At 35.5% G+C, this 13,088-nt stretch overlaps 1 protein-coding gene across 8 annotated transcripts in view; it reads left to right on the forward strand.

Annotated features, from left to right (window-relative positions):
• The window catches only part of LOC139978325 (unconventional myosin-IXb-like), a 110,371-nt gene that overhangs the window by 21,074 nt on the left and 76,209 nt on the right, over window positions 1-13,088 (forward strand). Inside the window, exon 2 of one of the 8 annotated variants that reach the window (XM_071988413.1) lies at window positions 2,224-2,330. The exons of the other annotated variants lie outside the window; for them this stretch is intronic. Coding sequence (XP_071844514.1) covers window positions 2,289-2,330 — 42 coding nt within the window. The 5' untranslated portion in view covers window positions 2,224-2,288. The remainder of the gene's footprint in view (window positions 1-2,223; window positions 2,331-13,088) is intronic. 8 annotated transcript variants of the gene reach the window in all.

Consider the following 13,088-nt stretch of genomic DNA (forward strand, 5'->3'; position numbering starts at 1 on the left):
AAAAAAAAAAAACCCTGACTGAATATTTTTTTCCCATATGACAATGGAGTTGGGACCCCATGCTGTCCCCTACCCCCTCTCGCTTTGTGCAAGCCACTGATTGTTATGAACTTACTGCTCAGTGCGATGCAAGAATGTGTCAATTTACACAACATACAGTACATGTTTCATTGACACGTCATTGACACAACTTCCTTTGGCATTATCAATACAATGGATTCCTAAAAGTGCTTTTAAGAACCTTTTAATATTTAATTATATATATATATATATGCATATGCATATATATATATATATATATATATATATATATACCCACCACTGTAATAAAGATACCATTATTAAACAGGTCAACTATGCATGAGCATTCATTTTAAGCAATGCATGTTAAATGGAATACAGTTTTCACACAATGTTATTTCCAGTTTCAGAACAATTAAGACCCTGACAAATGTTATGAAAATAGTTTTAAGGTTTTTTTTTTTGTCTGGGAACTGCTTTATTGGTTATAATTAACAAAACAACTCTGCAATTACATGTAACGGAAGTAAAAACTGCTTGTCATGCAGGATGATGTCTTTGAACTCATCACCATGGTAACTGCTGTAACTACTCAACTAAATCTACGGTTCTGTGTTTGCTTTGGGTAAAATATTTCCATTCATTCATACAAAGTTTTGGCCAGCTTGGAATATTGTGTTAGTCATGTACATAATTTCTCAAACGAATAAAAACCTTTGCAATTCAAAGTAACCCACGTCATTAACAGCCAGATTATGATACAAAACGTTCATTCACTTTGATTGAATGAATGAATCAACATCACACATCACCTGTCAACTCACAACCATAGCACCCCCTCACTCTGCCATAATTGTTGAGATAGTAACAATAGCAGCGGTTGGTCCTGTCCTACCCCACAGATCGACCACTTCCATCTTCTCATTCTACCACAAAAGTATCATTATCAAAGATCTTGACATCTGAATGTATCCAAATTTATCACAAGTTAGGGTCCATTTTCGAGGAATTCTAGGGAGCAGCAACCCGCTAATACCTAAGAGCCTCCACACGACCATTTATACTCTCCCTTTACATTGTTAATTAGATAAATATTTGTTTATTTTAATTTTCAAACATTTATATTATAGTTCCTACAGTAGTGTTATCTCAAGATTTCGGTACTTTCATCCCATGATGCTCATGTTTTATTAATTTTTACCCCATGTTTTTTTCATTTTTGACACATTTTTACCTCATTGTTCATTATTCTTAATACATTCTTGTGTTTACTTGTGTTTACTGTATTACCACTTCCATTGCCTGTCTCCCCTAGACCGTTTCAACGTTGACCATACATGTGATCAAACTTTGTCTGCATTTTTTATCCTACTGTGAAATCTTTCTGTAACCCTTTTCTATGATGAAGATTTCTTAAATGGAGAAAATGAGGTTTGCATGAACCATAGGAATATTTTTTTTTTTTTTTTTTTTTGCCCTTCCGAATTCTAGATGCGACCTCCTCAAACGCTGCATTTCCTGAATGTTAGAGATAGCTTTGGCAATCACATACGATATTTGTTTATGACATTAATTCACTATTCCTGATGACCTTTTCGCAGGTATATGACTCTTTTTGTAACGACTCCCTTTTGAAATAGTCAATTGCAATGCAATGCATTACAGTTATGAAATTATATAATTTCCTCATTACGTCCTGTGTGTTGGGGTTTACGTGTAAATGGATAACAGACCGTGCAATCCATTTCCCCTTCGGTCTCCTTTACTTTCACCTTCCTTTGATAACTGCAGACTGTTTTTTTCTGGGTTTTAATTTGTTTGTTTCACCCGTTCCAGTACTGTGTGCCGTTCTTATCAGCGATATATAAATACCGTGTTGTGCGTGTTCGAGGTACTCCCCTCCGTTCAAAGTACACAGCTGTGTAACTCTCGGTAATGTCAAGTCATATCATCAGTGTGCAGTTATGTTATATTTTGGCTGTGGAGCATCATGTTTTTAATTGCAGTGCCAAACCTCTTAACTCTCATCTAGTATACTAATGCAGTGCTGCACATCTTATATATATATATATGCGAGAGGTGTGTCATGCAGCAGTGCACTGGGAGATTTTACAGCAAAGCAGATTGTAGCCATTAAGACAGAAAAGGTGGATTTATTTTCTTGAGAAGGATGTGCCATTTACATACGTGTTTGTTTTGCAGGTAGACAGGCTCCTAACACTTATATGCACATTTTTATGTGTTGAGTGGTTCAGTTGAGCACTAATATGGATTTCTATAGTCAAATGTTGGAGCCTCCTGACATCATTGTAAGTATTTTCAGACCATGTACCATTTTCTGGATCTAACACAAGTTTTCCAGCGTCTCCTTTTCAGCTTTCTGCTCTCGAGCGGTGAATGCGGGCAGCAATAATACTTCTTTTAGCTGCAAGAGTGTTGCAAAATTTCCGAAATAGCATAGTTGTACCATTGCAAACTATTTGTAGTTTATAGTATTAAGAAGAATTATTTGAAAATCATCTGAAGCTAGAAGCTTAACACACACACACAAAATAGAGACTAAAAATAAAAAAATTAAAGAATAAAGAAAGAAAGGTATAAAAAAGAAGAGTATTTCTAAATAAATTTATTTAAGTAAATTGGAATGAGTTACGCTTATAACACCTGGCTATATTGAAATGTCATACTGGTAGGTGCATAAATGCTTTTTCCCTTTCATTCAAACTTTGCTGCTTTTACATCTTATATAGTAGCAGTTTATGGGGTAAAGGGGGTGAAAAAAGGGGGAAATAATATTAACTTGGATATTTTCGTTATCAGTTCTACTGATCTTACAGCTGTAATTTGTAACATTCAGAGATAAATTTTCCATATCCTGCAAAGATTAAAGATAAAGATAAAATTACAAAGTAGCAGTTGTCAGGTTCAGAGAGAAATCATTTCAGAGTTTAAAGTTGTTACCATGTAGTGATTTACAGTCCCTTCCTTAATAACCATGCACATAGCTGCTGTTTAAAGGAACAAATGGTAAGGGCAAGGAGGCAGATGGGGCGGGGGGGGGGGGTGGTGTGGGCTGGGGGAGGAGATATGATTTTGGTTAAGGCTATTTCAAGTGTGATATCCAATTGTTTTGGTATATTCTCCAAATTGTTCTAACATTGTAGTGTGTATGAAACTGCCTGGCACTCTGCTTACTAATTAAAAGGATCTAGTTGAATGATTTAACACTTTCGTAGGGTGCATTCCCTTGATAGAAAAGTGTGTGTGGGTGGGGGGGAGTGGGGCAGGAGGGAGGTTATGGAGGGGAGGGTAGGGTAGAAAGCAGATAGATCATCTTGCCCGAACTTTCAAAAGTGGAGAGGCCAGTTGTCTCAGATCTGTTCCCCTTTCCTATGCCTATGCCAAACCTAATTTTGAGAGATTCAAACATTAGTGTTATATTGCCAAATATGTTAGGGATTAATCAAATAATGATGACTGATTGTTCAAGCATCTACTGTGAGCTTTTCACTGGCCTATACTCAAAGCATAGAGTTGGTGAGATGTCAAATAAATTTAACCACTTTCATATACATGAGTATATTTTAAGGGGAGGGTTTGCAGGAAAATAAAAGACCGTCAGCAATGTGTAAGCACATTAGCAAAGGGTAGGCACATCAGCATGGTTGAGAACATTAGCAACATTGAACCACATTAGCATTGGGTAAGCACATTTTTAATGTGTAAGCACATTTGCAACATGTAAGCACATAAGCAACGTGTAAGCACATGAGCAACGTGTAAGCACATTAGCAACGTGTAAGCTCATTTGCTACCTGTAAGCACATTAGCAATGTGTAAGCACATTAGCAACCTGTAAGCACATTAGCAATGTGTAAGCACATTAGCAATGTGTAAGCTTATTAGCAACATGTAAGCACATTAGCCAACCTGTAAGCACATTAGCAGCGTGTAAGCACATCAGCAATGTATAAGCATATAAGCAATATGTAACCACATTAGCAGTGTGTATGCACATTTGCAATGTGTAAGCACATTAGCAACCTGTAAACACATCAATGTGTAAGCTCATTAGCAACCTGTAAGCACATTAGCAACCTGTAAGCACATTAGCAATGTGTAAGCACATTAGCAGTGTGTAAGCACATCAGCAATGTGTAAGCACATCAGCAATGTGTAAGCACATCAGCAGTGTGTAAGCACACCAGCAATGTAACACTGATGTCCTTTAAAAGTGTCCTCTATAATTGGTGAACTATTAAAGCTAATGAAACTTGTCATATCAATTAGCTGAACAAATTAATGCTACTAGGTTAGAAGTTTACCTTTCGTAAAAGTATTTTTCCCACAGTATGCATTGTACGTGCCCTATACATGTTTTTCTCCACAGTATATATGCATTGTGTGTGCCATATACATGTGATTAATACCTGCATGAAGCCACTTTTTGAGTTCGGTCAACAATTTTATTCGAAACCTGCTTGGAGTTTTCTCTGAAAAGATTACAATAGATCACACATAACTAATGACTTTGAAATTTCTAGTGTTAAGCACATGTGATATGAAGCAAATTAAAACATTATGATATATTTGTCTAAATGAAACTTAACTTGTGAAACTAATAAATATGCTTCGATTTTAGTAATTAGTTTTCAAAACAAAAAAAAACTTTAAAAAAAAATAGATCAAAACAAGATAAAAAATCTCTTTCGAAAGATAGAGATGGTTTCAATAATGCATGATTGTAAAGTTTTGAACAAGTCAATGACCTATGGTTGCTCTATTTCAAGTATTTAATATACCTCAAATGGAGACAGGATTTTGCCCAAAGCTTCCAGATGTACTTGCCAATGGGAAGAATTAATTTAATCGATACATGTGGTGATTTTGAGGTAATAACCCTTTCTAGCTTTTAACCTGGGAATGCTTGTAAGTTATGGTTGAGACTAATCATGGTAATTCTTAACTCATTTGGTGAAGACATATGCTGCTAACTTTTAATACGTCCATGTTCTTTAATCGCTGAAATGATGGCAAAACTGTAATGTCATAGCAACAGCTTTTCCTGAAGGACAGTTGAAATTTGAGCAGAAGAAAGAAGATTGGTGTGGTCTTCAAATTATGACCAAAACAAAATGAGGTGCAAAAGTGCTGTTTAGCTGAGAATTAATTTGAATATCACCTTTAGGGAGATTTTGAGAAAGAGGAAAAAGATTTCTCACAATTTGTGTGAAACATACATCCTTCTGGATAAATAAGTTGCTTGGAAATTTAATCTACACTGGGTCTTGATTTATAGTTGTCTTCAGTTTTACAAGTGGTACAAGAGTTTCTCTTGGAACTGGGAAATATGATGGCAGGGTGTGACAACTTTTAAGGAAACAACAATTAAGAAGAAGTATTAAATTTCAAAGCATTTATGTTATCATTTCGGGACAGAGATCATAAATAATTTGATTGCTCATCAAATTTCAAATATATGTCAGGATATAGGAAGTTGAATAATGGGATATTATAAGGGTAGTAAGCTGAGGAAGGGGGAAGAAATGTAAAGTGGCCTCAAATACTCTACCGAGTTTGACATTTTTCATCTCTTTTAGAGAACTGTTATATAGTACATGTCAATTGTCAGATTGGGATCAAATTCTGTCCAGAAATTTGCCAGCGACATTTAGCTAAATACTTTGAAAAGATAGGGAGAGATGCCAGGGGTGGGGAGGGCAAGGGTGAAGGAGATGGGAGGAAGGGAGATAGGAGGGAAGTGGGAGGGAGGGATGGAGTTGGGATATCTAAGATAGCACATTCCTATTTACCATCTGCACTGTTCATTATTCCATTTCTACAAAGTATGAAGTGAATATTTGTATTTGGAATCACACCCAAATGTGAAGTGCAGCTGAAATCCACTTACTTGGCATTTGCTATATCTAGACATATGCGTAGGCTGTTTATGTCCACAGTGTGCAATCATTCTTACTCATATGTTATACATTCACAGGTGTGCAAGTTATGTCAACAACATATATATCGGGGGATGATTAGAGTAACTTTTGTACCATCCCATAGTCTCTTTTCTAACAGCTCTTGGTTGATATATCTCGGTTTACAATTTTCTAATGCAGATAACATTTAATATCAAGCCTTCTGGCACAAAAGTGAGCAACTTAAAGGTCTACAGGCATAATTACAATGAAGCTGGCAGATATGAAATTTATAAACATATGAATATGCAAAGATTGCATATAGAGGTAAAGTTAACTTGCAATACCCCACATTGAGAGAAACACAATTTGTGCTCTTTGTACAAGTCTACGATACGAGTCTGACAATATCTTGACCCTACATGTTTAGTTTTGTCGAAATGGTGAAAAGAGTGTATTTACTTTCCTTTCTAGCATGCAACACCAATTGTTTGTCAATACCTTTAGAGTAAAAAATACTAGGCTTTTAAATTTAAAAATATTCTTTTATGAGCTGGGATCAGAAAGTGGGGGATTTGAGTTTCATATCCATAGACAGATTTTAATCCTTTTTCAGCAACAACATATTTGTTTGGCAATGCCCTGTGCTTTATGACGGTCTTGCCAACGAAGTAACGAGGAACTTTCACCTCAGAATAATGAAGCTGGTGTCAAAGCTGGTTCTATACAGTACTTAAAGCCTCAATAATGCCTTCCATTATAAAACAGGACCTAACTGATCCCTGACTCATTTTTGCTACTTGTGTGCAAATGAGTTAAAATTTTGGCAAGAAGTACAACATCATGATTGTGTGTTTATTTAGTACGCAATAGTATTAAACAGAGATTGTTCAGACAAACATGGAGTGAGATCCATATGGTGTGTGAATGTTACATTAATGGGCCAATTGACAGAAAGTTGCAATCCAATGCGAAGATCAGATTTAATATCACATGTGAACTATAGAAATAAACACTTATATTTTGCCCATTTAGAGTTGCTATACTAGATTAGATATTTACTGAGCTAATAGAAATAATTCATTATTTATAAATTGTATTATTTATTTATAATATGCAATTACACTGTGCTGTTTTGTGGTTTTAATTGTAATATTTTGGTCTCACGTGGGCAAAATATTTCTCAAACACGTACTGTACCCCAATCTTCACATTTGGCATTTGATATTTCAATCATCTTTCTATGTCTTTTGATGATGTACAGTCATAATATTGCAATTCCATTGTATTCCTTTGCAACGATTTTCATATGCTAATGAAGCAATCAGTTCCCTGTAAATTAATAATTAACCTTGGGATTTGTTGGGACACAGGTGGTGCCTATGTGCGTGGCCAAACAAATCAAGCACAGTACATTTGTAAAAAAAAAAAAAAAAAAAATGAATATATACACCAGAGCGCAGAAGTTTAAATTTGATAATATTTAATGTAGGAAAGAACTTGTAAAGCAATTTTTACTATAAGAATACAAAAATTCCATCTGAAGGTACTGATGCCTGTCATTTTCATTATTTTCATAGTTTAAATATTACAGAGCAATTAAATGTATTTGATAATAAAGCAAATATGTGTCACTAAGCAGTGCCTGTAATAAGACCAGTGAGGCTTTAAAAATAGCGTCTTATTTAGCCAATGGTTTGAAACTCTTCTACAGCCCATCCCTTATAACCTATTCCTACAGGTTTAAGTAAATGTTTATGCACTGTACTCTCCTAGGATGAGACCATCGTTGAATTACACTCTGGAAACTCAGTTTTAAAGCACTTCTTGTCAAATGCTGATTTTACTTTTATATATAACTTTCTTTAAACCTCTATCAAAACTGGAACAAAATGCCACCAGATAATGTTTGTTGGATCTTCAAGCAAATAGAAATCCTCATTGATAGAGTGCATAGAAATGGAATATAAACAAAGAAGCTATTAACTATCGTGATTCAACAATGTGCCCTCCAGCAACATGGGTGTTTACAATTGGGTTGTAAGAAAATTAGAGGGATTTGTTGACATTTGAAAATCCCAATCTAGAATGTCCCACTTTGATATCTCTACCCCTCCCCCCACCCCCCTTCTTCTTTCTCAATCCCTGTTAAATTTTCAATTACCTGAAGGGACTAATTCACAGAATTTCAAGACTGGACATTAGTTGCCCCCCCCCCCCAACCCTTCCGATAAGGATATGGTTGCCACTTTTGAGAATCTTTGAAACTTGGTTTTTAAATATAGGGAAGAGCTAAAACCTCTGTTGAATGATGCATTGTTTAAAGGCATGACACAAGTGCTCAAAGTCCCTATTTTAAGTCAATAATGAATCACGGTTTGTAAATAAGTATTGATCCCTCGATAGCAAAATCTAACGAAGTTTGCAACCACTTCCCTCTTCAAACTTGTTCAAAGTCATCGGAAAACCTAGATAGTTCCTTAAAAAGAAAACTAAACTTGGAGCTCTGACCAAATCGTGGGTTTAACATTTATTCCTTGCATACCATGGTTCGGTTACGTCTTTGTTTTATCAAATGTGTCCTGCCCACCTAGCTATTTGCATGTTGCGATTATTTAGACATCTCCCCCAAACAAAAAACATCTCGTCAATACCCAAAGTAAATATAACAAATGGGGTTCAATTCATGTCTGGTACCAGTTTTCTCCAGGCACACATCTTGGTTATGAAAAAAAAAAAAAAAATGGAAAACTTCCACTGTTTTCTGTTCAAGCTATACTTTTCATGTAACATGGTTGATTAGATACTAATAAGCATAGGGATGCTTGTATGATCCATTGCAATTGGGCCAAATGTCCTCGGATCTGCGTATAGGAATAGTGGGTGGTTGAATACACACAATCTGTTAATTTCTATTCTATGTTTGAGACTCGAGTGGGAGTATCTAGTCTGGCTGTGCCAAGGGCTGTTCTCTTGAACTTCAAAACAGTTGTTATTACTTTTTATGGGCAACGGTTTGCTCCTGTGACATCTTGAAAACTGTGTTGGGAAATGTTCATAACCAAGTACAGCTAATATATATATCAGTGTACTACTGAGTGTCTGGTGTCTTCAGGATGTCATTGTAGAGCTGTGTGGGGAATGTCAACAGTGTACTACAGTATTTTGTGTCAATGTATCTGTTTGGCCTGTACCTTTCGGGAATTCCTGCTAAATATTAACTTGGATTGTGTAAAACATTTTAATCAATTAAATCGCCTCGAGACCTCTGTAGCAGTTTTGAGCCGTTTATCTTTATTTTACTGAGTGGAATATTATGGAGAAGGTCATTATAATATACTGTATATATTTCCTTGGAGGTGGTCAACAACACGCTTGTCAAGTTTATTGTTGAAGAGAATACACATATATCTGTATTAAGTTTACACTGTTGTATACACCGATATATATACACTGCTACAGTATATCTGTTTAAGTATACACTATCTGTGCAAACAAATCAGGTAAGTGGACTTATATTATGTATTGCTTGCTGTGCATTGAGTCGAGTGGGTCACACCTTGTACGTTTTAAGGTGATCGTCGGAGGTGTTTGGAAGCCAGGTCGAGCTAAATTGACAATGCATTCATAGGTGTATGTAGGAATTGTATTGAAGATACAAATACCTTGACAGCCATGCTCCTCCTTTAACTTCAACAGAAACAATTTTTATAGGGAGAGGTGCCAACCACAGATGACAATTTCAACATTTGAATGTTAGTCTGATTCCTGCCCCTCATCACCCCTGTTGTCACCCACCTCACACACCCTTAAATATCAAACTTATATCATATTTTATCTGCTTTCGCCAGAGTGACAAGAACTTTCACTCTAATGCAGTGATGCATCGTTGAAGTATTTACAATGAAACAGTGAATCACCTTCTTTCCATGAAAGGGCCATTCATGATCTAGTAGAGTGGATCATAAAAGTTTGTGTGTGTGTGTCTCAGTTCATCAGATGCATGTGACAGCTTTATAAATTCTGTAAAAAAATACAGTCAGTAACTTTCATGTCTGTTGTCTCTGATAAAATTTTGTCAAGTGCAGCTGTCCGGACAGTTGAGTTTTCTTGAGAATTTAAAGTGAATTTACCAGTCGAATGATATGTAGATCGAACAGGTCTGTGCTTTCACTTAAAGTGAAAAAACTAACATCTAGAAAGTCAAATTTAACTCCCATGTATGCAGAGCAACTCATTTGTATGGACAAGATATTATTAGCTAATTTTGTCACTTTTGTGTGACAGCTAGGGAAGGAAAGGGCTTTGGAAGGAAAAGGGAATCAATACTTGTTTAATGGGGGGCCTTCAAACAATCCCACTCAAGTCAGGTTTACAGTGCAGCTTTTTCAGTTTGATCACAAAAGACGGGGACGTTTGCCAAACCTACTAAGTCAATTTATTAATAATTTTGAAATAATTGAAAAAAATGAAAGGGATCAAACAAGCTTACTGATTAATGATTTGCATTTTGTCGCCCAGACACTTTTTCAAATCAGTATTGTATATATGCAAAAAGCAAAATGACAATCAGAACTTGCCGAAATTCTTGAAAAGTTTTTTATTCCTTGCTGTAAACATGGTAACTGGTAAAGGTTAATGGTGGAGTAACTACATTCTTAGTATGTGGATCTGTCTTATTGAGTACAAGAAGCCTATTGTTTTCTGTGAAGTTCAATGGTCATTTATATAGTCAACAGCTCTGGTCAAAGTCTGAAAATTTTGTGAACAAAATATTTAAACTCAAAAAGTGCATCTTTGTTGAACTTCATATATGGTATGCAGATTCAGCTGGTTGACTAAAAGAACCTGATTGAACTTGGTGAAGGTCAAAGGTCATTTACGGCAACATTTATAGAAGGATTCAGAGTCTCTAACATTCAGAGTCTCTAACAAGTCTCTAACATTGTGTTTTAATCCTATCAGGGCAGTTTCTGCCGTTCATTCACTATTCTGTCGGTAAATACTTCATGTCCAGTTTCTCGTGCACATATATTCACTAATGAGCGAGTAAATTGCCTGAAGAAACATGACTGACAGGTTTTTTCCGACGGCCTTTTTGTTTTTAAATTTCAACCCAATTTCCAGTGGCCTAATTCATAATTCATGAGCGTTTCAAAACAGCCCATGAGCAGGAAGCAAATATTGCAAAACGCTTTTGAGACCTTGAAGACTTAGTATTAGTAAACACAGAAAAGGTATACATGTGTAATCAATCTCTGCAGTATAGAACCACACATACTATATGTGGAATAGAATCACAGTATAGGTATACAGCACCTTTATGCACAGACAACATTGCTTGAACGCCAAACAGATGAAAGTTGCCCACCCCTCAAACGAAAGAGTGAAAGCGTGAGCAACGTTTCTGGTTCATCTTTGAAATAATTCCTGAGAGGTATCATTACTAATGAGCTGGTGATATTATGGGATTATTAGTTGGAAATGGGAATGGTATTGAAAACTAACAAATAACAAAGCAACAAAAATAAGAAAAGAAAAAAGCTGCTTGAATTCAGGTCAAAGTGCTAGAACACAATTTTGCAAGAAACTTGAATTCATCATATAACTTGATTTCATCAGCTTCAATCAATGTTGATCACATTCTGTTACATTTCTGTACAATCTCAGTGATTTCTTTAATAATTACAAAATCCGGATTCAAATAAATTGCCCAAGGATAATTTTTTCACTTTATTTGGCATTTTGCAATAAATACATCAGTACGAAAAGATATCTTGGAAAATTAGAATCTATTGAAATGTTATGGTTTGGTTGGTTACTGATGATAGTCAGCTAAACATGGCAATCATCACTTCAATCTATCTACAATTTCCTCTTGATGATAGTCAGCTATAATTGGCAATCATCACTTCAATCTATCTACAATTTCCTCTTGATGAGAGTTAGCTATAATTGGCAATCATCACTTCAATGAAACTGCAATTTCCTCTTGATTATAGTCAGCTACCCATGGCAACCATCACTTCAATCTGGCTGCAATTTTGTCAAGATGGATGATAGTCAGCTACATCACCATTTCAATTTATTTGTAATTTCCTCTTGATGATAGTCAGCTATAGATGGCAATCATCACTTCAATCTGCAATTTCATCAAGATTTATGATAGTCAGCTACACATGGTAATCATCACTTCAATCTGTCTGCAATTTTATCAAGATTGATGATAGTCAGCTACATATATGACAATCATCATTTCAATCTATATGTAATTTCCTCTTGATGATAGTCAGCTATAGATGGCAATCATCACTTCAATATCTGCAATTTCATTAAGATTTATGATAGTCAGCTACCTTTTATGACAACCATTACTTCAATCTATCTCCAATTTCCTCTTGATGATAGTCAGCTACATATGGCAATCATCACTTCAATCTGTCTGCAATTTCATCAAGATGGATCATAGTCAGCAATATATTGTAATCATCTCTTCAATCTGCAATTTCCTCTTGATGATAGTCAGCTACATATGGCAATCATCACTTGAATCTATCTGCAATTTCATCAAGATGGATCATAGTCAGCTATATATGGTAATCATCTCTTCAATCTATCTGCAATTTCCTCTTGATGATAGTCAGCTACATATGGTAATCATCACTTTAATCTGTCTGCAATTTCCTCTTGTCTATTTTGCTTCTTCATATCTTTGCAAGTCTTCAGCTGGTTTACTTTTGATCTCCACTTAAAACTGCATTGCATCTTCTAGCTAAGCGTACATATTGCTGCAAAAGGGACAGTTATCATTACCGCCGCATATTATCTGCAAGGGCTATTCTAGTACTTTACACTTGATGCAATTTCTTCACATTTCAATAAATATTCATATTCTACCTTGCCTTTACATAATAAATATGTTAATTAACATAGCTCTGGGATTCGTAACATTAATGTTTCACTCACACAGTTAGCTGGTAAACGTACTGAAAGTGTGCAACATCTGCATGTGTTTGTCTGTACTGGTATCTCACAGACATAGCTGATACAGAACAGATTTTTAATGATTCATCTATAGTGAAGGACATTTGCAACAGATCAATGTAAATGACCTCATGAACCTGCTATATTAAACTTTCCAACCAG

The sequence above is a fragment of the Apostichopus japonicus genome, chromosome 13 (genome assembly GCF_037975245.1).
Source record: "Apostichopus japonicus isolate 1M-3 chromosome 13, ASM3797524v1, whole genome shotgun sequence".
Lineage (NCBI taxonomy): Eukaryota > Metazoa > Echinodermata > Holothuroidea > Aspidochirotida > Stichopodidae > Apostichopus > Apostichopus japonicus.